The 26,725-nt window shown below is 38.7% G+C and overlaps 1 protein-coding gene across 3 annotated transcripts in view; it reads left to right on the top strand.

The window, feature by feature from the left end:
* The window catches only part of Tnks (tankyrase), a 637,218-nt gene that overhangs the window by 471,133 nt on the left and 139,360 nt on the right, over nt 1-26,725 (top strand). For all 3 annotated transcript variants that reach the window (XM_090377953.1, XM_090377952.1, XM_090377954.1), the window contains exon 22: nt 23,891-24,008. In XM_090377953.1, the coding sequence (XP_090234079.1) occupies nt 23,891-24,008 (118 nt within the window). The remainder of the gene's footprint in view (nt 1-23,890; nt 24,009-26,725) is intronic.

Here is a 26,725-nt window from a genome sequence, read left to right as displayed (position 1 = left end):
CACCCACTTTTTCTTACTATTGAATACACCATGAATTGTCAAAATAATAGAGCAAGCTTATCTGCGAAAAGATCTAAACCTCCCAAGGACTTCCTAATTCATTTCACAAATATACGTGGTCTCAATTCTAATGTCAACGATGTCCATTTCCACTTGCAGTCTGCCAAACCCCATGTACTTTTTCTGACTGAATCTCAGTTATCAGTTGATTCAACTACTGCTCATCTCAGATGTCCAAATTATTTGCTGTATGATTCCTTTCGCCTCAAAGGTGGTACTTGTGCATATGTCCGTTCTGATATTCCCTGTCAGAGACTTGGCAATTTGGAATCTCCTCTCTTTGATCTTCTCTGGCTTAAAATCTCTCTAGCTCATTGTGTCAAATTCATCTGTTGTCTCTACCGTTCTCCCAACTCCACTAATCACTTGGAGCTCTTTGACTTCCTCTCTTTGCAACTTGACTTTCTCCAGTCCAACTTTCCTAACAGTGAGGTAATTTTCCTTGGTGATTTTAACGTTCACAACTCCAGCTGGCTTCCGTTTTCTAGTCACACCGACCCAGCAGGTCGATGTGCTGAGGCTTTTGCAATTACTAATGACCTTGCACAGATTGTTAATTTACCTACAAGAATACCGGACAATCCTAATCATACAGCCAATACGCTTGATCTTTTTCTCACAAACAACCCTTCTAGGTACACGGTCAAAGTGAGAGGTCCTTTTGGCACTTCAGATCACAACTTGGTGATTGTCTCTTCTCCAATGGAACCTTTATCCCATGGCTATTCCCAACCTCGTGTTATTTGGCATTACAAGAATGCAAAATGGGATGACCTGCGAGACTTCTTTTCCCTTGTCGGATTACTGTTTCAAAACTTCTGATGTCAACGTTTGCTCAGATCGTATCAGTGAAATTATTCTTGCAGGAATGGAATCCTTTATCCCACACTCCACTTTCAAATCTCGTCCTTTATCTAAACCTTGGTTTTCCAATAAATGTGCTAAAGCTGTTCAAGAGAAGAATGTTGCATATCGTAATTGACTCGTTTCTAATTCTTCAGTTTCATTTTATGCGTACACCAAAGCTCGCAACAATTGTAAAGCAATTGTTAATTAGTCCAAACTAGAGTTTGAACAGGCTAAGAGTAGAAAACTTGCTTCTTGCCCTAATAGTAGCCGAACATTCTGGTCTCTTGCCAAAGCTATTGGCCGCAACTTTTGCCCATCTCTGCTCCCACCTCTGTCCAAACCAGATGGTTCTGTTGTCACTTCAGCCAAGGATAAGAAAGCTCCAGGTCCCGATGGTATTTCTCCACTTGTTCTCAAAACCTGTGCTCCCGAACTTAATCCTATTCTTTGCCGCCTTTTTTCACTTTTCCAAAGGTGTTTTTCCTTCTGCTTGGAAATTTGCTCATATCCAGCCAGTTCCTAAAAAGGGTGACAAATCCCTCCCATCCAATTATCGTCCCATTGCAATTACTTCTACTCTTTCTAAAGTAATGGAGAAATCAATTAACCGTAAACTCTTAAACTACCTAGAAACCTTCCATCTGATCAACGATCACTAGTAAGGATTCCATCAGTGTCGATCCACTGGTGATATTCTGGCTTATGTTACCCATTTATGGACTAATTCAATGGAAAGGTTCGGTGAAACACAAGTAGTTGCTCTTGACATCTCAAAGGCTTTTGATCATGTTTGGCATAAAGGTCTTCTAAACAAGCTTCCATCTTATGGTTTGCCAACTGTTTTTAGTAATTGGTTATCCAGTTTTCTCTCTGATCGCTCACTGAGGGTGATGGTAGATGGCTCTCTGTCTTCTAACTGCTCCGCTAATGCCGGTGTCCCCCAAGGTTCAGTTCTTTCCCCCACTCTTTTCCTCTTGTATATCAATGACCTTCTTCCATTGACTGGAAATCCTATCCATAGTTTTGCCGATGAGAGCACATTGCATTTAACTTTCCATTCTGAGAAACTTTGTCCTGCTCAATCAGCTTCAACTTCTCGAAAATCTGCTACCAATTCCTTAAATGCCGATCTTCAGGTAATTCTCCAGTGGGGCAAAGACAACTTAGTTGATTTCAACCCTTCTAAAACTCAGTCTTGTCTTATATCTTGCAAAAATGATTCTTCTGCTCCTATGCTTATCTTTAGTGACACTCCGATTTCTAGGAAAAATGATATATCTCTTTTGGGGATTACCCTCACTTCTAATCTCTCTCTCTTGGCACAAGCACATTACAAATATTGCTTCCTCTACATCTAAAAACTTGGTTTTCTCTTTCGCTCTTGCCGTTACTTTTCTTCCAAACAGCTGCTCACTCTGTATAAATCGCAAATGTGCCCTGTCATGGAATATTGTTCCCACATCTGGGGTGGTGCCCCCAAAACCTCTCTCTGGCTTCTTGATTCCATTCAGAAGAGGGCAGTTAGGTTAATTAATGATTCATCTCTAACAGAGTCTCTCCACTTGCTGTCTCATAGACATACTGTTTCTGCTGCATGCCTCTTCTACAGATACTTCCATGGGCACTGTTCTTTTGAATTGGCTTCTATAATTCCCACTCTGCCTTTCAAAACAGTCTGAACACGTGCCGCCACCAGCCAACATCCATTTACTGTGCAACTTCAAACTCGCAGAACCAACTTTTCATCTTTCTCGTTTATTCATTCAACTGCTGTTTTCTGGAACAACTTTCCTTCATATGTATTTCCTGAAAATTACAGTCTACAGAAGTTCAAGTCCAATGTCAACAAATATCTTCTTTTGTGTTCTCAACCTTCAACCCAAGCACGGTACTAAGTACTATAGGTTCTAATACCTCTTGTGTTTGGGGTTTACATAAAAAAAAACTCTTTGAAGCACTAATCAGTACAAATGACCTTAAAATCATAAACACACCAGCTCATCCTCCCACCTGTGCTACTGCTATTGACAGATCCTACATGACATTATAGTATCTAATAGAACCATCAGCAACAGAATTAAAAACTGGAAGGTCCAAACTTCCTGATGCTCAGGCGACCACAACCTGATCACATTCAGCATTACCGCAGAACAGCAGAACAGAAGATGCAACACTAGAAGAGCAGAATGGGATGTCTTTGACTACATATCAGATACCATACTACCAGTGATAACCTGAACAGCAGACTGGTACAATTCCCAACTGAACAACAAGCCAAAGGAGTCCATAAGCTCATCACTACAGCTTGTGATGCTTCGATCCCTAATTGGAAAAGAAGACCAAATCGTGTACCTTGTTAGACATAGATCCTTACCAACCTTAGAAACCTGATAAGACAGTCCAGAAAACAGTTTCAGCAGCAAAGACAAATCGCAGTCCATAACCGGATGCAGGCTTCAAGATATCTACAAAGAGAATAGATGGATATATCACAAAATGATATACTATTAGAAGCGAAACACTTAGGAAAAACTTGTCAACAGATGCGGGAATGCCGATCCTTGAGGGCTAACCCATAGTCTTATAATGGACAAGATCATCTCTTCTATCAGTGATTCAAATGGCCAGGAGGTCTTCTGCGAACAATCATTTAACACGATCCTCGACTCCATTGTCCTCCAAGATTCCCATACTCCAGAATCCACTTTTCAGATAGAGATGCTTGTGTCACATCATGCATCAAGGAAACACAAATGAACGACAGTTCAATACTGATGAGATTGGTCTGGCCATTGCCTTCACCAGATCGGACAAATGCCCTGTTTCACATTTGCTTGAAGTTGATGTCATCAGAAGGGTCTGGGCTGTCTTCCTAGATCTCCTACAGAATGTCTACAACTCATGCCTGCATTGGTGGAGATCTTTCCTTGCTCGTGGAAATGTGCTATTCTCAAAATTCTGCTGAAAAGTAACAAGTTGCGAGACATCTCATGCTCATACCAGCACATTGCCTTACTCTTCGTAATTGAAAAAATGGTCAAGAAACTAATTGCCACCAAATTTACTGATGCATACAATAGTTAAAGGTCTGGAATCACCCAACTAGTATGGATTTAAAAAGAGACTGTTCATTGAGAACTCCATCAAAGTCTTCACCATAGTATGTGAAACTCAGAAGAAATATGCTCTTGGCCTCTTCATTGACTTCAGAGGGCCTTTTGACACCCTTTGGTGGCAAAGTGTATTGGAGAGATTCGGGGAGGCTGATATGTCAAATCCAGTGTATAAGCTGATCTCCAGTTACTTCAATGATAGAAGACTCACTATGCAATTCAGCAATTGCCAGATAACTAGGCAGGTCGCTAGGAGTTGTCCCCAGGGGTCAGCTCTTGATTCTCTCTACTGGAATGTGCTGTTCATCACCTGGCTTGCAAAGGAGCTCCTGAACATCATCCAGCTGGCATATGCAGATGACTTGGCCATTATTACCAAGTTTTGAAGACCTTGCTGAATAGTGTGATAAGAATAAGCTGAAAGTCTCCACAATGAAAACAAGACTGATGCTCCTCAAAGGATCCTTGAACATTCTAAGACCCCCTCCAAATACAGAGGACAAAAAATTAAATATGAGAGCCCTTACAAATACCTCGGAGTCCTCCTAGATGATAAATATTTCTTACCATAATAGCTCAAGTCATTCAGGACTGGGGTTTGAAGGGACCCTTGCTAAAATTATACTAGCAGTGTATATTTCTCCCTATTACAACATGTGCTGGTGTGTGGGTGCACTGAATCAAGGCTTCCGCTCTCCAGCAAAGACTGACCCAGACTCAGAGAATTATCTTCCTCAAATTTCTAGGGCCTGCAGGACAGCTTGCACCTCGGCCCTGCAGGTCTTATGCAGAAAGCTGTCAATTGAGCATGATATTACTTTCATCGCCTGTAATACCATCACAGAAAGGATATCCATAAAGAATTTGATGGCATCATCTTGGACCTGAACAACTCAATTCAAATAGAGAAAACCAGAATCAGAAATGAGCTTCTGAAATTCTGGCAGCAGGCTTGGAATCTGAATATTCTGGGCAGGACTACCTTCGGGCTTCTTCCAAAAGTGCAGGAGTTTAGTAAACACCATCTCAAGTGATTCAACCCAGGACTTCATGTCACATACTTCATCTCCAGACATGGCAGCATGAATACAAAACTTCACAAAATCGGGCTCTCTCCAACTGCAAACTCCAAATGTGACCAACTGGAAATCTTGGGACACACACACACACACACACACACAATTGCCCATTCTACTGCATTTCAACTTCCACGTTCAAACTGGATTTCCCACCACAGAGGATATTCCTTCCTTGATCGCCACTTGAGAGAACTTCCTGGCACATTCTCTCAATTTGTTAATAAAGTCTTCAAGAGAAGAACTCGAATCCAGAGGCTAGACTAGCTCATCTTTCCCTAACCTGTTGCTGTCTTCAGACTACAGTGGAATCTACTCATACAGGATCAACTGCCAATTTATGATGACCCCATCAATGACTGACTTGTCCATATGACAAAACCTTTGCTGGCGTCAAACTTAACTTTCCTTACCACTGAATAACCAGACTCAACTTATTGCCGGTGTTTGAGTTTACATTCTATTCTTGACACATTGAACTGTTTGGTAACCCAGCATCACACTGTGAGATATCTTTGCCTCTGATCGCTCTAAAGGCATTCTCAGAGCAGGTGTTTACTAACCCCGTTGTGGAAGGAAATAGTGAACCCTGGTCTTCTAGGGTGGGATTTTTCCAAACTCATAGCTTGAATATGCTAAACCCCTGTGAGGGTTAATAGACAACTCATCCTTCTTGTTCTTTCAACTTTACTTCGCACCTGACTTATATCTTCCAATTTCCAAGGGGATGCTTCATTCATTCCTCCCCAACCTTTACCCAAACTCCTGCTTTCGTTCCTGCTTTTTTCAATATTTCACCCGGGCTTTCCTAGAACCTTTTGGAAAACCCAGCAAGAGACCTTATGTGCATTACCTGGTGCACCTCCTTGTGGCAAGGATGGGAGGGGCCAACCAACAGGGTATTTGTTGCCCCGACTGCTAAATCCTACAACATTCCAACACCACCCTTTACCACACTTCTCACAAACTCACACTTCAGCTACACAGCTGGCATTGGCAGCTGCCAAGTACAGATGACACAGCAGCGAATGGAAGAACCCTCGAGACTGCATACAAGTTCATAAGACATATTGACATTGTCCTTTTCTCTATGACCACAGTGCCACCTCATTGTGATCGTAGAGGAGAACAGATGTGCTCGTACAGTTTTTGCTTGATGGTAAATGGTGCACCGTGATTAACTATGACTTCAAAAACTTTTGGGTTTTTCCTGCTTTTCAACTATGAATTTTGAACATCTCTGGTCTATTACAGGTATATCCAGTAATACTCAGGTAATATTATTATTTGTACTTATTTTTACCAATTTTTGTACTTTTGAACATGTTTTTGCTCAGTGCAATCACTACAGTGCTAGCAGTGGCGATCATACTGGCATAATCAATGATTTTTCAACAGCTCAAAAGTCCAACAAATTTGATCATTGAAGGATAGAAAATAGCTGAGTACTTGTTATTTTGGACGTAGAACCTGTGTTTGACCCTCAGTTTAACATATTATTAGATTTAAAGGTACTTTTCTTTGTTAACAAACATTTTCCCGCCAAAACGGATATCACCACAAATTTGAATTCTAATAGCTTTAAATATCACAAATAAGGTATTGTTGAACCAATCACAATGAAAAGTACACAGTATTGCAAGGACAAGTGGTAATATCAAACAAAATGGGAAAAACTAACAATGATCAGAACATGAATGACTTGGAGGAACTCCTGAAACTGAAGTTAGAATTCTTTCGGGGAGAAAACTCCCAACAATGACGATATAAATGTCAACTGGAAAATTGTCCCCCGCTCCCCTTAGTGTTAAGAAAGCAAAAAAAGAAAAAGCTCAGGAAGAAACTAAAGACCACGAGGAAAATGAGATTGAACTCCAGAAAACTGAAGAATGGAAAAAACTTGAATTTTGAACAATATAACAGATCCTGTAAAACAGCCTAAGAAGGTTCGATTGTTCTTGGAAACTTCATGCACAATCAAACCAGTAGAATTTCTTCTGCTATTAGGTTGCAAATTGTAAATTGCTGGACAATATTAGAACAAAGACTAATAGAGATAAATGTAGAGAACCAGGTTCTCAAAACTAAGAAATGACAAGAGCATCAAAAAATAACTATAAGCAAATGAATGCTATGACTTATGTTGCAGGCAACCAAGACTGGAAATAGGATGAAACTAATAAACCAAAGCAAGTACCAACAAAACAAGGAGTTATCAAGGAAGGGAATATTGTCATCCTAAAACCAAATGAAGACTCTGCTTTGATTACAAGCGAAGCAGTCAACAAAACAGTAATAACCAAATTAAAGCCACATTAAAGCTGAAGGATGTCAAGGTTAACAATTTAAGAAAAACAAGGTTAACAATTTGTAACCTAGGAATAATGACATTATTATTGAAGTGGCTGACAAGGAAGATTTAATCAAAGTAGAAAATCACCTTGAGATAAAGCTAAGGTTAAAAACTGAAAAACCCAGGAGAAGACCAAATATGGGCTAATGTTATTAGTGGAGTCCCCCAGGGTTCATTGTTGTTTTCTGTATTTATTAATGATATTGATGAAGGTATAGCAGTCTTAATGTCTAAGTTTGCAGACAATATGAAGGTTGTCAGGGTTGTTAATGAGAGTACGCTACTGCAACAGGGTCTAGAAAAGTTGAGCAGATGGGCTGAGAGGTGGTATCTGAAGTTTAACGTTGACAAATGTAAAGTACTGCATATTGGTAGCAGTAACCCCATAGTTATGTATCAACTGTGTGGTACTACACTCAGGGTGGTAGAGAAAAGGACCTGGGGGTAATGGTGAATTTTTCTAGCAGGGATAAGGACGTGATTATCCCCTTGTATAAAGCAATGGTCAGGCCATACCTTGAGTACTATATACAGGTTTGGAGGCCTCATTTTAGGAAGGATGTAGAGCTGCTGCAGTGAGTGCAGAGAAGGACAAGATTAGTGAATGGAACAATGGGTTGCTGTTGTGAAGAAAGGCTTAGGTCATGCAAATTACAATGTCTGGAGACTAGGCACCTGCAAGGCGATCTGATTGAGGTATTGGCATTGAATGGTTTGAGCAAGTTCAATACTGATGGGATTCTTCCTCTTACCCAGATTAATTGCCTGAGGGGACATAAATTGAAATTGAGGAAGGACAGTTATAGAATACGCGCGGAAATCTGCCTTTAGCCAGCGGGTGGTTGATTTCTGGAACAAACTTCTATCTGTCGTTGTAGTAGACGGCTTAAATAAATTCAAGGCAGAACTAGATAAACATTTGGAGCAGATGGATTGATGAATTGGGGGGGTTGCTGATGCTGTATAAGCCCCAGGGGCTTGTATCTGGTGAGTATGGGCTTGGCACTCATTCTTCTCTTCTTGACGATTCCCTTCTACTTACTTCTGACCCTTGTTTTCTCTCTCTCTCTCTCTCTCTCTCTCTCAGGGTAATTGAGAAATGTTTTTTTTTTTTTTTTGTGGCTGGTGCAGCATGAGCCTCAGGCTTCCTTACACCATATGGCTAATGATGATAATAATAAGCTTGCTTTCTTACATCATTTTCCTCTAGTAATGCTAATAACTAATATTTGACATAATAGAATCAACTCCTGAAAGGGAGTTAATGACTGATATTTATTATAAAAAAATTGCAGAGAAAAAAACCTAACAGCTAAATATAATAGCAGAGGTTTTAACCCCAAATATGGAATGCATTGCAAGGACAACAGAGAATTTATGCTTGCAGGTCCAGCCATAGACGCCAACGGCCGCTTTTATAATGATATAATTTGCGATTATAAACTAACCGCGCGAAACTACGGTAACAGACAACCGGTGACGACGACAACGGCTTTGCTGCGGTGGCAGAGTAATAGGATAGGACTGCTGACCGGCCACAGTTCCAATATGTTTTCTCTGACGGTCATCCCACAGTTAGATTTTTTGCGTTATCTTTGGTTATGATCTTGGTGCCAGTAGCGATAAAAAGTAATTTACGCCCTATTAAAAATGAATAAAAAACGAAAAATTCAACAAGAGCATCGTGTCTTCAATGAAGAGTGGAACACAAATATTTTTTTTGCTAACATAAATAACGAGACTATTTATCTCATCTGCAGGGAGAGTGTCTCAGTGTTAAAAGAGTACAATATTAAAAGACATTTCACTACTAAACATTCCAAATATGGTGCCAATTTAACTCCGGAACCGAGAAAGAAAACTGCTGATGGATTGATTCAAAATTTATCTACACAACAAAATGTGTTTACGCAGGTAACTAAGGAACAAGAAGCTACTGTAGAGGCAAGTTGTTAATTCTCATATAATTGCAAAAATCAACGGGTCTTTTTCTGATGGAGACTATATTAAAGAATGTATGACTGAAGCTTGTGGAATTATATGTCCTGACATTAAACACAAATTTGAGAATATAAGTTTATCTCGGCGAACTGTAGTAAGAAGAATTGAATGTATTGATACAAATTTGAATGAGCAATTATTATCAGTATTAAAATCCATAACATGGTACTTGATAGCTTTCGACAAAAGTAACGACCAAAAGAATACTGCGCAGTTATTAATTTTCATACGTGGATGTACCTTTAATTTTGAAATTATCGAAGAGCTTCTTTCAGTGGAATCTCTTAAAGACCCAACAACGGGAGCTGATATATTTGAAAAAGTTGAAAAATGCTTAACAAGATATAATTTAAAATGGAACAAAATGGTAAGCATAACAACTGACGGAGCACCAAGTTTGACATGTAAAAATGTTGGAGCGTTAAAGACAATTCAGGATAAAATTTGTGAAAATTATCCTGATTATAATTTAATTACAATTCATTGTATTATACATCAACAAGTGTTATGTAAAAATGTGTTAAAAGTTGAACATGTCACATCTTATATTAGTAAATTAACTAGTAAAATTTAGTAATTCTAGTAAAATTTAACTAGTAAAAGTTTATTTACTAGTAAATTTAATACTGTCGAGGGGCCTGAAACAGACAATTCGTTAATTAACGTTAATTCGTTAATCTTGAAGAAATTAACGAATTTCTTCAAGATACTAAATCCGAGTACACAGATATTCCTTATCATAGCCAAATTCGATGGCTTCGCTTAGGAAAAGTTCTTCGGCAAGTATGGGATATTAAAGGTGACATCATTCTATTTTTAAAACTGAAAAATATTATGGACTTTCCCGAATTAACTGATAATAATTGGATTTGTGTTTACCCTGAACATCGTTACACACTTAAATACTTTCAACGCCGTTTTACAAGGGAAAAATTTATACGCCCATGATATGGTAAAAAGTTTGAATGGATTTCAATTAAAACTCCAATTGTTCTTTGTCTCTCCAATTTCCACTTTCCAACCATGAAGTTGCTGAAGATTCCAGAAAGTAAATTTGAAAAATATTGTGAAATTATTAACGCTTTGAATGACGACTTTTCACGAAGATTTGGCGACTTCCGAAAAATTGAGACAAGTTTGGCAATAGTGCGCGACCCATTTTCAATAGAAATTGATAGTGCACCAAGTGAACCACAACTTCAGATTATAGATCTGCAGTGTGATACCGATTTAAGGGAATTGCACCGTCTTGAGGAAATCTGTAAATTTTATAATACTCTTAATTCTGACAAATTCGATGAACTTAAAGATTTTGCCCGAAAAATGTTGGTTATTTTTGGATCAACCTACATATGTGAACAAACATTTTCCATCATGAATCTAAATAAAAATTCTTTACGATCATGCATCACCGATGAGCATTTACAAGCAGTTTTAAGAATCTCAACTACAAAATTAATACCCGAAATTTAAAAAAAAAAAGTTAAAAGATGTAAAACAGTTCTGTTCATCTCATTAAATTCTTGGTTGTTAGAGAATAATTTTTTTATGTTATATTTCTTCTTCATGATAACAAATAATATATATCTAAAAATAGTACTTTACGTGCGGCCCGCCTTCTTTTTGAAGTCCTGTTGTGGCCCTTCAGCCCAAAAGTTTTTCCAGGCCTGCATTAGATGCTCTAGCAACTTCCCACGATTTGGAAAAAGTGCAATAGGCCTATAAGATCTAGGATTTAATGTTTATTTATCTTTTTTTTTAAAAGTGCAATTTTCCACATATCAGGTATGAGACCAAATCCATACTTCTTGGAGACATTTATTAAAAAGCAAAAGTAGCACTTGTGGATGCAATTTCAATAATCACAAAACAAATATATTTTCAACAAGGTCTATCCCTGGACATTTCTTAATATTAATCTTTTTAGCAACAGAGGTTAACTCATCAGCGGTAAATTCTTTTGTCTGGATATTGGTGGTATAAAGCGAATTTGCAACTCGAATATTTGAATGTACAACAGAATCAGTAGTTAGATCATCAACCTGGAATAGTCTGTCAAGAATAACATTAACTATATTCATCCAATCAGTAGTCTCCAGTAAATCTTCCTTGATAGTCCTGTAAACATCTAGAGTCAATCTTATTACGAACTATCTTATAAATAAGACCCCAAGGATTATCATTACCTGCACTGTGGACAAAGTAAAAAAATACAGAGGAAAAGTACATGTTGGCAATTTCTATAGAGTTTGCTGGGACATTTGATTCACTCTGATGGCATAGTGTCCGTTGGAGACTCTGCCAGGCAAATGTCCCATAAAACCTCTATAAGGTTATAAACAGCTACCATAAAGACAGAAGTATCTCAGTTCACACAAGGTTCCAGGAATTGACATGCCCTGTGAACAAAGGTTGCCTGCAGGGCTCAAGCCCTTTCTTCTAGACAATTGTTCTAGATAAATTTCTGGCCCAGCAGAAAGCCTAGCCTCTGTGGACAATTTGATTCTCCTTGTAAAAGGAAACACAAGAGTGGTTATAGAGCAAAGATCAAATGCAACCCTTGTGCAACTGCAGGAGTTGGCACAAATGCACATGCTCCGGATATCACCTGAAAAAACTAAACCCATACTTTTGAAAGAAAACCTAAGGAGAGCACTCAAATTAAAATTAATGGTATCAGAACTAAAATACCTAGGGGTTGTTTTTGATTCAGAATTAACTTTTTATCTCCATTTGGCATACTTGGCAAAAAAAAAAAAAAAAAAAAAGTGAGAAACTACGCAGGCATGATTGCCGGGATCAGTCGGGCTGACTGGGGGCTCAAAAGAAGGACCCTGGCAATCGTATACCGAGTAATGTTCTTGTCTGTCATCACCTATGGAGCCGGTGCATGATTTACCCACACAGCCATAGTCAGAAATAGGAACAAATTAGAGACAATTCATTGAACGATACTTCTCACTATCACCAGAGCATGTTGCACTATAAGCACACCAGCACTGTAGATGCTGGCTGGTGCTCTTCAACTTTACTTACTTGGAAATAGCCAAAAGAGGCTTGTACACAGACTTAAGAAGAGCATACCCACATAAATTCTGGGGATAGCCCTTGACACAGGTGGCAGTGGTTATCCCAAGCCACCAAAATGGTATGACTCTTTACTTTTCACAACGTTTATATTATCCCCAGGGGCTCATATCTGGTGAGTTTGGGCTTGGCACACCCAGGGTCCTGAGCTGGATATTATCATTCTTCCCTTTCTTGGTGATTCCTTTCTACTTCTCTCTCTCTCTCTCTCTCTCTCTCTCAGGGTAATAGGGAATTTTTTTTGGCCGGTGCAGCATAAGCCTCAGGCTTCCTTGCACCATATGGCTAATAATAATAATAATTGACAGGTCACGGCTCCCTAAAGGCTAAATTAACTTCTTTAGGGCTGACTGATGACCCAAACTGTACCTGTGGCGAAAGTGAAGACTGGGCACACATTCTATATGAATATATAATGTATGATATACCAAGAACCCAACTAATAGCAGAAATTGGTCCCCTACCTAGGTGGCAAGAACATTTATTTATAATAGAAGAAAATAATTATAAAGCCTTCACAAGCTTTATGCAAAAGGTATTCGAAATACAGAGAAATATCCAGAGGCAGTATAAGTATTTACTAACCCCGTAGCATTACCCTTACAGCCTCCATAGCAAAACAACAATCTATAAACAAAGTGTCCATGTCTCTTACCATGCCCAGATGATGACATTTTAACAGATAGGGTTGCTGTATCCAGCTCCCTGACAGATTAGCATTAGCATTAGTAGAGGCATTTGATGCAAGAAAGCAAGCTTATGCAACATCAGCCAAAAAAAAAAAAAAAAAAAACCCACTTCCACTTCACCCCTCTGTTCGTTCAAAATACCTGTCCAGCTGAGCCTTAAACTTATTTAGGCTATCAACCTCCACCACAAGGGATGGCAGTCTGTTCCACCAACCAACCACCCGCTGGCTAAAGGCAAATTTCCGCACGTCTATCCTACATCTGTCTTTCCTCAATTTGAATTTATGCCCTCTCAGGTGATTTTTCTGAGCTAGAGGAAGAATCCCATCCGCATTGAGCATGCTTAAACCATTCAAGGCTTTATACACCTCTATCAGATCACCTCGCTGGTGCCTAGTCTCCAGACACTGTAATTTGCAAAACTTAAGCCTTTCTTCGTAAGAGCACCCCTTTGTTCCATTCACTAATCTTGTTGCCCTTCTCTGTACTCGTTCCAGCAGCTCTACATCCTTCTTGAAATGAGGCCTCCAGACCTGTATACAGTACTCTAGGTGTGGCCTGACCATTGCCTTATACAATGGAATAATCACCTCCTTATCCCTGCTGGAAAAATTCCTGTATATCATTGACAATACTCCATGAGCTATTCTTGCAGCCCGTCTACACTGCTCAGAGAACTTCATATCTGCCTGCACAATCACCCCCAAGTACCTTTCATTCTCTACCACTGTCAGCGTAGTACCACAGAGTTGATACGTTGCTCTGGGGTTGCTGTTTCCCATGTGTAGTACTTTACATTTGTCAATGTTAAACTTCATTTGCCACCTCTCAGCCCATCTGCTCAACCTTTCCAGATCCTGTTGCAGCAGCATAGTGTCAGTAGTGTCCTTGACAACCCTGCCAACCTTTGTATCATCTGCAAACTTGGACATTAAGCTTGATATACCATCATCAATATCATTTATAAATACAGAAAACAATAATGGACCCAACACTGAGCCCTGAGGGACTCCACTAATAACATTAGTCCACGATGAGCAGTGTCCATTGATTACCACTCTCTGTCTTCTCCCCCTCAACCACCCCTTTATCCATAGCAGCAATTTGCCTCCAATGTCACACTGCTCCAATTTGTGTAGCAGTCTTCTATGTGCAACAGTATCAAAAGCCTTTCTAAGATCCAAGTATATAATATCAAAGTTATTCCCTGCATCCAGTTCTTTTGTGACTGCATCATAGTATCCAATCAAGTTGGTCAGGCAAGACTTCCCCTTAACAAAACCATGCTGTGTCTGAGCTATAACTGAAGTCTTGTCTAAATGATCCTGCAGTGCGTCTTTAACCAGTGCCTCCATTAATTTTCCTGGAACAGAAGTTAAGCTCACAGGTCTATAATTACTTGTGTCAGCCTTTGATCCTCCTTTGTGAATTGGGGTCACATTTGCACATTTCCAGTCTATGGGTACCTCCCCTGAGTCCAAGGAAGCTCTCATAATTATGGCTAAGGGTTTGCTTACTTCCTTTGCTGCCTCCTTTAAAATAACTGGATAGATCCCATCCACCCCGGGTGCCTTTCTTGTGTTTATCTTCAACAGTTTCTCCTCCACTTTACTCCCAGTTATTTCAAGAATCTGTAGCTGACTGCTAGAGTTCAATACACCTCTGGCATTCCCCTCGCTGAATAACTCCTCATGTGTGAATGTCGATGCAAAATATTCATTTAGTTTGTTAGCTACCTGAGCAGGATCATCAACAGTTGACCCATCGATATCAAGTGGACCAATCTGATTCATCCCCTTCCTTCTAGAGTTGACAGGTCACGGCTCCCTAAAGGCTGAATTAACTTCTTTAAGGCTGACTGATGACCCAAACTGTACCTGTGGCGAAAGTGAAGAGTGGGCACAGGTGGTAGATGACTTTCATTAAACGGTGAAATACCACCACTTTGCTTATTGGAGGCTTGAAGTGGTGAAATCTATGTTTAGTCTCTAGAGCAAAGTTTCCGGCATCCCCCCCTCCCCCCATACTTCTCCTTCAACCCATGCACGGTACTAAGTACTATAGGTTTTGATACCTTTCGTGTTTGGGGTTTTCATAAAAAAAAAAAAAAAAAAATGATATACCAAGAACCCAACTAATACCCAAATCTGAATGAACCAGATTGACTAGGGCCCCCCCCCATAGCATTACCCTGCCCCTATGGGGAGTCCCTACCAAATAAGTAAATGTAGGGGAGGGAGATCTACAGGCAGCCAGGGAAGCAGCTTTCCTGAGAAATATTGGTAAGCAAGTAGCAAGGGGATGTAATGCAGAATGAAAGAAGGATGAATGAAAGAGTGTGACAGACTGAGTGAATGTGCTGGGCACCGAATGGTAGCAGTGAAACAGGAGTTGTGGTAAGAGGGAACAAATTTAGTTTTGGTGAAAGAGAGTGACCAGTAAGAGAGCAGGAGAGAGTGATTGTCTAATGGTAAATGGGAGTGAGTGAAGGAATGAATGTAATTGGCTGCAAGAACACATAGTTAACAGTAATATAATTATTTAGAAGTACTAACACAATTTCAACTATATACTAACAACATGCACTGTACCCCACCCCCCAGCTTGCAAGATCTGCAGCAAGAAAGAAGTGAGTAAATGAGATAAATGCCAGAAGTGGGGCAGAAATGGGGGTATGTCTGTGAGTGTGAAAGGGCGCAAACCACATTGATTAAGTTAATTATTTACTAAACCTTAGTCTTTATTCTCTATCCTCTATTAAATATTACTATATAATATCGGTGTAGATTATTAGATGTAGAAATTAAATATTACTAGATATTTAGTATATTAAGTACATTACACACCATTGCATTCCCCTACCTTGTTGGTGTAAGAAAGGAGATGGATGTGGGAAAAAAAAGTTTATAACTTAACAGAAAGGTAGAAAAAAGTACAAATCAGTATAAAATATAAGAAAAATTATACAACCAGAATGAGAGCAGTTATGAGTGAACAAAACTGCCTGCCCTGTATCATTCCTTCCCCCCCCCAGTAGGCAGATGGCCCCTAGCAGATATCATGCCATGGCTACTTAACCAGTGTGGTGTGGGATGCTGACACTGGGCAGTATGGCTTACCCCCCCCCCCCCAGCTAGTGTGGGATAGAGCACCAACCCAGGTGCTCAACATAGGGATCCCTTTACTTATTATCATTCCTATCACATGGGTTGGTTGTTCTCACTCCACATCCTATAAGGATGGGGAGTGAGAACAACCAACTTTTTTTTTTTTTTTTTTTATTGCTGGCTCCCAGGTTTGGACAATCAGGGAGCAGGATATGCTGGCACCCTCCAGTATTGCACTACCTCCATTGAGTGTGTGCAATCTTGAGAGCTTAACGTGCTCTACAGTGATAGTAGACCCAGGTCCGGCTCGTCGTGCCTAGGGATGGACACCAAGAAGCAGCTACCCAGGTGTTAGCTGCTCTCTGGTGGCAAAGTGGCCTGACACAACAAAACACATTCAGACTTCTAAGTTTTATTTTTATGTACTTTTTTCAGACCCACTATGTAGAGAATCTACTTCCATCACATATGTCCAAGGTGGAGATGGGCAATTGCCTAGGAGCCACCTCTTACATGAATACACACACACACTCACTCCCCTCCTCCCAACCTGTATGGCTCCCTTCTCCTGGTAGGTAACCCTGCCACCCTGTCTACTCCTATCTCCCAAGGAAGGATGGACATCCATTCCTGTGGTGCTCTTCTTCTGCCCCTTTCATCCAGGTGGGCATCTTCACTATTGCCCCTCACTTTCTCTCTCTACTACTTTAAACCCCCACCCCACTTCCTGTCATCCCACTCCTACCTTCATCTTTTTTTCTTTTTCTTTTTTCTTTTTTTTATACCAGGCTCTCCCTGTCTGTAGCTTTTGCTGCCACAGGGTTTGCCCTGCTGGTGCTTTACATTTCCTGCTGCTTGGCCACCTCATGGCATTGGATGGTAAACTAGAGGTTTTTGTTTGAAAACACATCTCATAGGTTGAGGGCAGATGAACAACAACCAGCAGAACCCCAAACTAATACTACACTCACTAACCTACCTGGTCTTTACAGAGTTTTGTATTCATTACATCGCCTGAAGCGGAGTTGGGGGGAATCCCGGAACTGCATTACAAATAACACTATACATTATGTCCTTTCTGTATATATACATTGAAGTCCCTGTATTCTGCATCTCTTATTTCTGAATAACACCACGTCTCTGAATTCCCATGTCTTCATTTAATGACTTGGCGAGCACTTCAAAATCATCAAATTTATATATTCTGCTGCTATCATTGGTATGCATGCAAGAATACATGCACCTGTTCTTGCTCTTAGTTAGCCTAACACTGCCCATGTATTTCTTTTTCCATGGTAACCTGTAGCAGTCCTTGAAATCTCCAGTGACTTGCTTTTCAGGCTTCAGCATGTTCCATTAGAAGCAGTGCAAGAATCACTTTCACTTCTGCCTGGGACTGTTGTTAATCTATTAGTCTGTGTGTCCCCCAAGCTAGGAGTTTTCCAATCCACCTAACACTGCCTCAATAGCATCGACAAATATTCTTGCACCCTTTCTGTTTAAGTGTATACCATCACTGTAGAAGCAGTCTCTCTCCTGTTAAAAAAGACCACACCGAGAAAAATTCAACCCCACGAGCCTTGCACAATCTGTTCATGGCTAAATTGATTGACAAAGCTCTTGTCATGTGCTGCCTCCTGTCATGTGTGGGGAGAATTGCAGGCAATTTCATATTTAACCCTAACTCATGACTTTTTTTCAACATTGCTCTCTCCTTGTTAAGTAAGTCCTTACATCTCCTGGGCTTAATGTTATTATTACCAATGTGTACAACATCACCCTTTGTGCCCTTAAAGGGGGATATCTGCTGTACAATCCTAACCTTTGCCCCTGATAGATGTACCCTACTCCTATTACACCTACCCTAACTCATGACTTTTTTTCAACATTGCTCTCTCCTTGTTAAGTAAGTCCTTATATCTCCTGGGCTTAATGTTATTATTACCAATGTGTACAACATCACCCTTTGTGCCCTTAAAGGGGGATATCTGCTGTACAATCCTAACCTTTGCCCCTGATAGATGTACCCTACTCCTATTACACCTATCCTTTTTCCACAATATATTTCCCATTTCCCTACACAGTACATTTACCAACAGTAGCTACCTCCTGTGGGATCATTTGTGAGCCCGATGGAGCCCACAACTTAATTGCTACCAGGGCATCCACCCTGCAAACATCAAACAAGCAGTACTTTTCGTGAGGCTGTAATTCAAAGGACAACTGCTCCACTTTCTCCCCCAAAACCACAGCACTCCTGCTAACTTGAGCCCTTTGCTTTGCTGCTCTGATCTGAGGCATGATTTCTGCTCAAATTCAATTTAATTGAGAATACTATACTAAAGTAATCTATTTAAATGCAATAATAGTGCTGCACCAGTTGTGCAGCAATGATATGTATTAAGTTATCAACTTTACATTATTAAATATATATTACATTATCAAGTTTATGCTATACCATTATGCATGTAAAGTTATAAGTTAATTATAATAGCTAATAAAATTATCTGTTAACACCAACCTGTGTGATTCAATCTTTCGAGATACCTACTTAGCAAAATTAAGATAGGGGAATTCTAATAACTTTTTTTTTTAAGTCTAGTAACTTTTTTTAAGTTATCGTACCTCATAACTTTAGTCACGCACTAATGTTATGAGGTACAATATTCGCATCAAATCATCGATACAAAGGTTCTACATATATTAAGTAGTAATTTACAGAATCTCTACCTAAAATTTAAAAATAAACTAATGAATGTGACTAGGACAAGAAAGCTATTTTTAGAATACAATTTAATATGCTAATTAGGCCAATAAAACTATAAAAGTTTTCAGAAACTTCATCTGCTCCCATCAGCTCAAAATTCTCAGACTAGAAGATGGAATGCAATGTGCTGTCGGCAGCAAAACTATGAACAGGATTTCCATTCTGTGGAAGTTTAATATAGAAGAGAAAAGGGTGGAGGAGTAACCTGAAACTTGTGGAACACCGGCATTAGTGGAGAACTTCAAAGATAGATACCTATCTATTTTTGAAGTTCTCTTATCTATCTTCAAAGTTCTACACTAACGCTGGTTCCAGTTCTCTCTCTGACCACTCACCTGCAGGTGAGTGTTCAGGGCCGACCGGGCTAGCCGAGTGGGTAAAGTACCTGCCCGGCAACCCAAAGGTTGCGGGTTCGATTCCCGCCTCGGGCTTGGATCAAAGTACTGCAAAAACCTTGGGAGGTGCAATATGGCCACAGAAGCCGATGTGCCAACAACAACCAAATCAAAAAAAATCAGGTGAGTGTTCAAAGAGAGAACTGGATACTCAGTTGCAAAAAAACAGTTGGAAATCCATAAGATGGAAGTTTGTTTAGGTCTTCATTCCAAACATGATCAAAGGTCTTAGAAATGTGAAGATCAACCCCTTGACTTCACCAAACTTTTCCATTGAAGGTATCCATAGATGGTTAACATAAGCAAAAATATTGCCCAACATTGCTAGAATCCATATTGGTGATCATTGATCAGATGGAAGGTTTCTAGATAGTTTAGAAGTTTGGCAGATAAAAGATTTCTCCACTACTTTAGAAAGAGTAGGAGTGAGTGCAATGGGAGGATAATTAGATTGGAGGGATTTGTCACCCTTTTTTTGGATCTGGCTCGATATGAGCAAATTTCCATGCAGGAAAAAAAAACACCAGTCGAATTAGAAAATGTAAAAAGGCAACACAGAACAGGAGCTAGTTCAGGAGCACAGGTTTTGAAAACAAATGGTGAAATACCATCAAGACCTGCAGCTTTCTTGGCATCGACTGTTCAAAATTCTTCTGATGTCCTTTTGACAGAAGGCCAGATGAGGTATTGAGTTGCATTTAATGGAAATGGTAGGAGATGATTTACCAAGATTGTCAATACAAGAGTTAGAAGCAAAGTAGTATGCTAATAAATCAGCTTTATCTTTAGCTGATGCAGCAATAGAACCATCAGATTTTAACAGAGTTGGAATTATAGACTGGCAAACGTTGTGTCCAATGGCTTTGTTAAGAGACTAAAATGCTGCACGATTGTTTAGACAAGAAACAATTTTTTTTTTCTACTTAAAGCCAATACAGAATTTAATTTGGACTGATTAATAATTACTTTACTATTGTTACAAGCCTTAGTGTATTTGGAGAATGAGCCTAGAGATTTGTATGCGAGCCATTTGTGTGATATGCGAATGTTCTTATCTTGAACAGTCTTAACGTACTTATTAAAAACCCAAGGTTTAGATAAAGGATGAGATTTTAAGGTGAAGTGTGAAGTAAAGGATTTCATCCTTACAAGAATAATTGCACTAACATAGTTCGAGTAAACATTGACATCACAAGATTTAGCCAAGAGGGAAAAAAAAGAATAGATCTCTCACGGGTCATCCCATTTCATATTCTTATAATGCCAAACAATGCAAGGCTGAGAATTACCATGTAAAGAAGGGCTCCATTGGAGAAGGGACAATCACCAAGTTGCAATATGAGATGCTTAGAGGACCACTCACCTCAACCATGTTTGTGAGGAAAATATCAAGGGGGTGTCATTGGGATTTGCTGGTATTCTGATAGGTAACAGATCAATCTGTGCAAGGTCATCAGTAATTGCAAAAGCTTTAACATCTTGACCAGCTGGTTTCACCTGACTATAAAACTGAAGCCAGTTGGAGTTGGGAATGTTAAAATTGCCAAGGAAAATTACCTCACTGGAGAAAGTCAAGTTTCAAAGAAAGGAAGTCAAAGTATAACAAGTGATTAGTAGAGTTGGGAGAATGATAGAGGCAGCAGATGAATTTGATAGAATGATGTAAAGAGATTTTAAGCCAGAAAAGATTGAGACGAGGAGATTCCAAAGTTCTGTCTCTAACGTGGACTGTCAGAGTAATCATATCCAAGAAAAATTTAATCATATTCCCTAAGTTGGTAGGAGAGGGAGAGTCGGTGGGTGAGTCTCCCACTGACTCCCTCACCAACCAAATGATCAATTACAGGATTAAAGAGGAGCAAAATAAGCAAAAAAGTGAGTACAACAGTTGTAAAGATTATGCTACTCTACATTGTGAAGAAAAAACGTCACCCTTTTCCCAGAAAAGGGTGTTTCTGAGTCATTTTCAAATGCTTATTGCAAAAATGACTTCCATTTATTTTCATCATTTCAGGTTTATTCAAAAATCTTGAAAAAAATTTGATTTTTCACAAATATTTATCAATTTTAGCGGAATTTGTACACTGAAATTATAACAAAATGCTACTTTTACCAGACTTCTATATATTTAAATACATGTTGAAAACTATTAAAAAGGGCAGTGTGGTAAAAAGTCTGCTAAACACTCACCTCTCATTTTAAAAACTGATCTACAATAGGTCATTTTGTTTCTTTGATTTTCTTGCTGATTCTTCTACTTTACGATCCCTCTTCAGCATCCAACAATAGTCGGCCATCGTGTTGACATTTCACTTCCCCTAGTACCTCATCTCCATGTCTTTAATGGCCTGGTGAAACCTCTCATTCTCTTCTACACTAACACTTCCTAGATTTTCTGGGAAGAAGTTGTTGTGGGAGTATAAAAAATGTCCCTTGACACTTATGTTGCAGCCTAACTTCTGAAAGTTTGCCAACATGTAGTAGTAGTAGTAAACTTTATTCTTGTATTCTGGATCCTTGTTCCCTAAGAAGTTCTCAACAACAGACCTGAGGCTAATCCATGCCTATTTTTCTCTTTTAGCCATAGTTCCCTCAAAATTTTAGTCTCTCATCAATTTGCAAATTTGAGGTCCAACAAAAATACCTTGTTTTAGCTTCTCTTGTGTGATTAGTGGGAATTTAGTACAAAAGTAGTTGAAGCAGAGAACTTCCTGAGGTAAAGCTTTCACAGACTGTTTCATTGAATCCAGTTTGATGTGCAAGGGTGGAAGGAGAGCAGTTGTAGGTCTACCAGCAGTTTACGAACCATATTTCATGATCCAGGTAACAAACTGCTCCTCTTTGGCCAGACCTTGATATCCTAGTGCTTACTCCTTGCCAGACTTTCTCACTGACACAAACAGCAAGACATTTTTGTGTAGCCAGATTGCTGACCAAGTAGCATGCCTGTCGCTTTAAAGTCAGACAGACCAACCAACTATGTTCTTCATAGTTCATATTTGTCAACAACTTCAAGTTCTCATATGTTTTTTTCAAATACACAGAGTGAGCTACTGGAATGACCCATATTTATTTCCACTGTGGAACAACACTCCTCTTTGATGAGTTAATAAAAAGTCTCCACTGTGCAGGATTGTAACTAAATAATTCATTAAGTCATTTATATTACTGCAAAAAACCATAGAATCATTCTCAGAAAAGTAGGGGAACTAGTTCTCATTCTCAAAGTCTGTACAATGAAAAAACATACCATGTGTTAGAAGATTTTTTTGACTTAAGTTGAGAACCAAGGAGTTCTGCAGATTCCTGTGGTAAATTTAAATCTCTTACCACATCATTGAATTCATGCTGCGAAAACATTTGAGGGCTGGGCTAAATGTCTCCAGGCATGTAGACTTTAATTTAATCTTCAGAAGTTTCACTTTTAGCATTCTCTGTTGCTACATTCTCCATTATAAGTGAAGGGCATGGAATCAGCAAGTCATCTCCATGTGGGACTTGTCTAATGTCAGATGTCATATTAGGGTACACATTGCACTTCTTAATCTTTGCATTGTATCCCTCGACATTAATTAAGCAAAAGACTTTGCAGCACGTTTGACAGGATAACCTCATAAATAAACAGCTCACAGTGATAAACACTGCTGCATGGAGCTCTCAACATCAAGAAACAAATGGCTGAAGGCACTGTTTCCAACAAGTGAAAATTTAGTTTATAAATTCCCAGCATTTACTCCTAACTTAATACATTCAATAATACAACTGATGACATAAACTGAAGTGATTTGTGAATAAAATGGTACCTGACTGGAAAAAAAATATAAATTTCTGAAATCAGCATAAAAAACTGAGTTAAAAATAGTTTACAAACATCGAAAACTATGCAGAGTGGTGTTACCATTTATACAAGAGTTTTAAAGATTATCATGTGTAAAAGAGATGGAAGAATTGTATTTTTAATTTGTTAGTTGTCTAAGAGGTCTAAGAGAAAAATGGAATTAAAATACTCTGTGTAAAATTTAGATAATTTAAATCCTAGTGAAAAGAATTTCAACCATTTTTTTCTTGTAAACAATTAAATTTAAAATTATTCAATTATTTAAAGGGAAAAGTAGCTGAAATTTTCATTTTCGGTCACTTTTTCTTTTAAGTATATTATGGTATTAAATTTCAACTGACACAGTTGAAATTTAATACCATAATATACTTAAAAGAAAAATATAATTTTTCAGTTTCCAGTTCTATATAATTTTCTTTATGGAAAAGGTATTTAATTTTGGTATTTGAATATTTTTTCCATTTTCTATTAAGAGAAACTAATATTTAATAAATTGCTTTTTTTGATATTCTACCATTGGTTATTTTTAATGGGATGGGGTTTCTCCCACTTTAGATCACACTGGATATATTGGCTGAGATGGGGCATGAAGAATTAAAGCAGATTGGAGTTAATGCATATGGACATAGGCACAAATTAATTAAGGGAATTGAAAAGCTATGTGCAGGCAACAGTAAGTAGATTATCTTTATTTTCTATCTACTCCCACCTATCCAAACGTCTGCTATTTTAGTTGGTAATGATGTGTTTGCCGAGTAACAGGTCTAAGATTTCATTCATGACAGTGATAGGAAGAACTGGAATTTTTAACCTGGCATACTCTTAATTGCCCTTGACGCAGAGTATATTGGACTTCTAGGTACACACGCATACATTTTAGTCTTTGTGGGGAGCATAGTGGTTATGATTGTTATCATTGCACAATATGTGGAGAAAGGCCTAGGTCTGAATTCCATGAAGATGGGAGGAATTTCTGTGAACATTTTTCATGCTGTGGCAGATTTCGTGTTGGAAAAGGGTCCCCCCTTCCAGAAACACAAGGCATGCAGCAACATGTTACTTATTCACTCAATTGACTTTAAACTCAAGTTCTCCAAGAAACACGTTTTACTAATTTCTCCTATGGTCCCCCCCTCCCCATCATCCATGAACTGGTTCATCCTTTATCCAAGTGTCTCAAAAAGATGTACACATATTTTCATGTATTTATAATTGAATTATTTTTTCATCTTTGATTGTTACATTTCTCTGATAAAAGATGGCATTAGTTGTTAAAAATAAAAAGTGAAATGATACCCCATAATGCAAAGTTTAAACAACATGGCGACTGGACATTTTACACAGTAGTTTTAAAGGAGTACTGGAAATCCAGAATGAGTGTAAAGCTCAAAGACAGTAGAGATGTGAATTTGCCACAAACCACAATCATGTACAACAATTCAAGAATTTGTGGTATATTTGAGATGTACAGTGCAAGATTTGACCAGGCAGAGGTCTAGGAGATCCTGCTCATCAGCAGTGAGGAAAATTCTGATAGTGTTGCAGCAATTTTCACAGTCATCATGAAAATCACTAAGGTGAGCTGTGTGCAGCTTGAATCATCAGAGAATTGTATACTGCATTATCAAAATAATCAAGTGGAAATCTTTTATCTCCATCGTTATTATATTGGCAGTCAGATGTGCTAGTGTGTGGACCAAAATTTGAATGCATGCTAACAGCATTGTTCTCTCTAATGTGTCACCTTTTCATCACACTTGGGTAGTGCAAAGCTAATTAACAGTTTCCTTCAGTAAACTTGCCAAAGAAATACAATGTAAAATCTCACTCAACATATATGCAATATTTTCTATGTATTGTAAATTGTCGAAAAATTTTGTTTTGTGTATTCTGTGTATTTTGTGATTAGCACACAACTGAAAGAAAGAAAGAAAGAATTATGTTCTATATTAAATTATGTGAATAAACAGCAAATGTGACACCACTGTCACTGTGAAATATCACATCTGTTTTTGTATTTCTTTCTGTGCTCTGCTCACTATCTTTATTCTTATTTGTTTGCAAATCTTTGATTACATTATGTTTCCTTAAAATTGAAAAATCACAAAATCCCACATTTTCAGAAATATATCTCCCGATAGTGAAATTACAAAAAAATGCAGTTGTGGAAGAAGAAAAACAGCAGACACTGTTAGTAAAATTTCATTACGAAAACAAATTATAAAATGACGTTTCAGAGAAGGGAAGTAGAGGTAGTGATGATTCTGAATAATGTGCTTCTTATTTATCCATGATAATTAGTCAGGGAAAAGTCAAAATATGACTCCTTCCTAACATATCAGTCTGTCTTATAATATTGTTTAATATCAAACTTTAGGCAAATGTCTCTGTTTCTTATACAAGAAAGCATAGAGACAATAGCAGGACTTCCCTCAGTTGATAAAGAAATTACACTCTGAAACGGTAACAAAATTTGCACACCTATCTGTGTCAATAATCCCACATAACTCCGTAAATACATCTAAGGGGTGATTGCAGAATGAGATTTGGTAACTGCCACTGAAGAAGAGAAGCGTCTCCGTAGCCAAGTGGGAAGGAGCAGCAGTGCGTAGCGCACGCTTCTTGATTAGACCGGGGTTCGAGCCCGTCACCACCAAATACGGAGGATGCGGAAAGGTCAGGGAATGATCACCACATATTCACGGAGCAATATGGCCATAGTTGCTAATGCTCCTAAAAACCAAATAACAAATAACTGAAGAAGAGATGGTATAGGAAATAAAGGAAATGACAAAGAAGAATGGGCTCTCACTCCTACAAGATTCTTATTCTCACTTTTAGTTTACTGTCATTCCACTGGCAGTAAGGACAGGTTACCTACACATTAGCATTAGTTGAGGCATATGATGCAAGAAAAAAAGCTTATATAGCATCAGCCGAAAAAAAACCCTTCCCATTTTACCCATCCAGTCACTCCAAATGTTTGTCTAGTTCAGCCATAAATTTATTTAAGCTGTCAATTTCGACAACAACAGATGGAAGTCTGTTCCAGCAATCAACTACCCGCTGGCTAAACGCAAATTTCTGCACATCTATTTTACAACTGTCTTTCCTCAGTTTAAATCTGTGCCCCTTCAGGTTCTTAATCTGAGCAAGTGGAAATATCCCGTCAGCATTGAGCCTGCTCAAACCATTCAAGGACTTATACACCTCAATCATATCACCTTGCAGGTGCCTAGTCTCCAGATGCTGCAACTTGCAGAACTCAAGCCTTTTTTACTAAGCACCACACCCCTTTGTTCCTCTCAGCAATCTTGTTTCCCTTCTCTGTACTCATTCTAGCAATTCTACATCCTTCCTAAAATGAGGCCTCCAGACCTGTCCGCAGTA

The sequence above is a fragment of the Mastigoproctus giganteus genome, chromosome 7 (genome assembly GCF_048544385.1).
Source record: "Mastigoproctus giganteus isolate SK-2022 chromosome 7, ASM4854438v1, whole genome shotgun sequence".
Classification (NCBI taxonomy): Eukaryota; Metazoa; Arthropoda; class Arachnida; order Uropygi; family Thelyphonidae; genus Mastigoproctus; species Mastigoproctus giganteus.
This window is presented reverse-complemented; position numbering and strand designations above follow the sequence as displayed.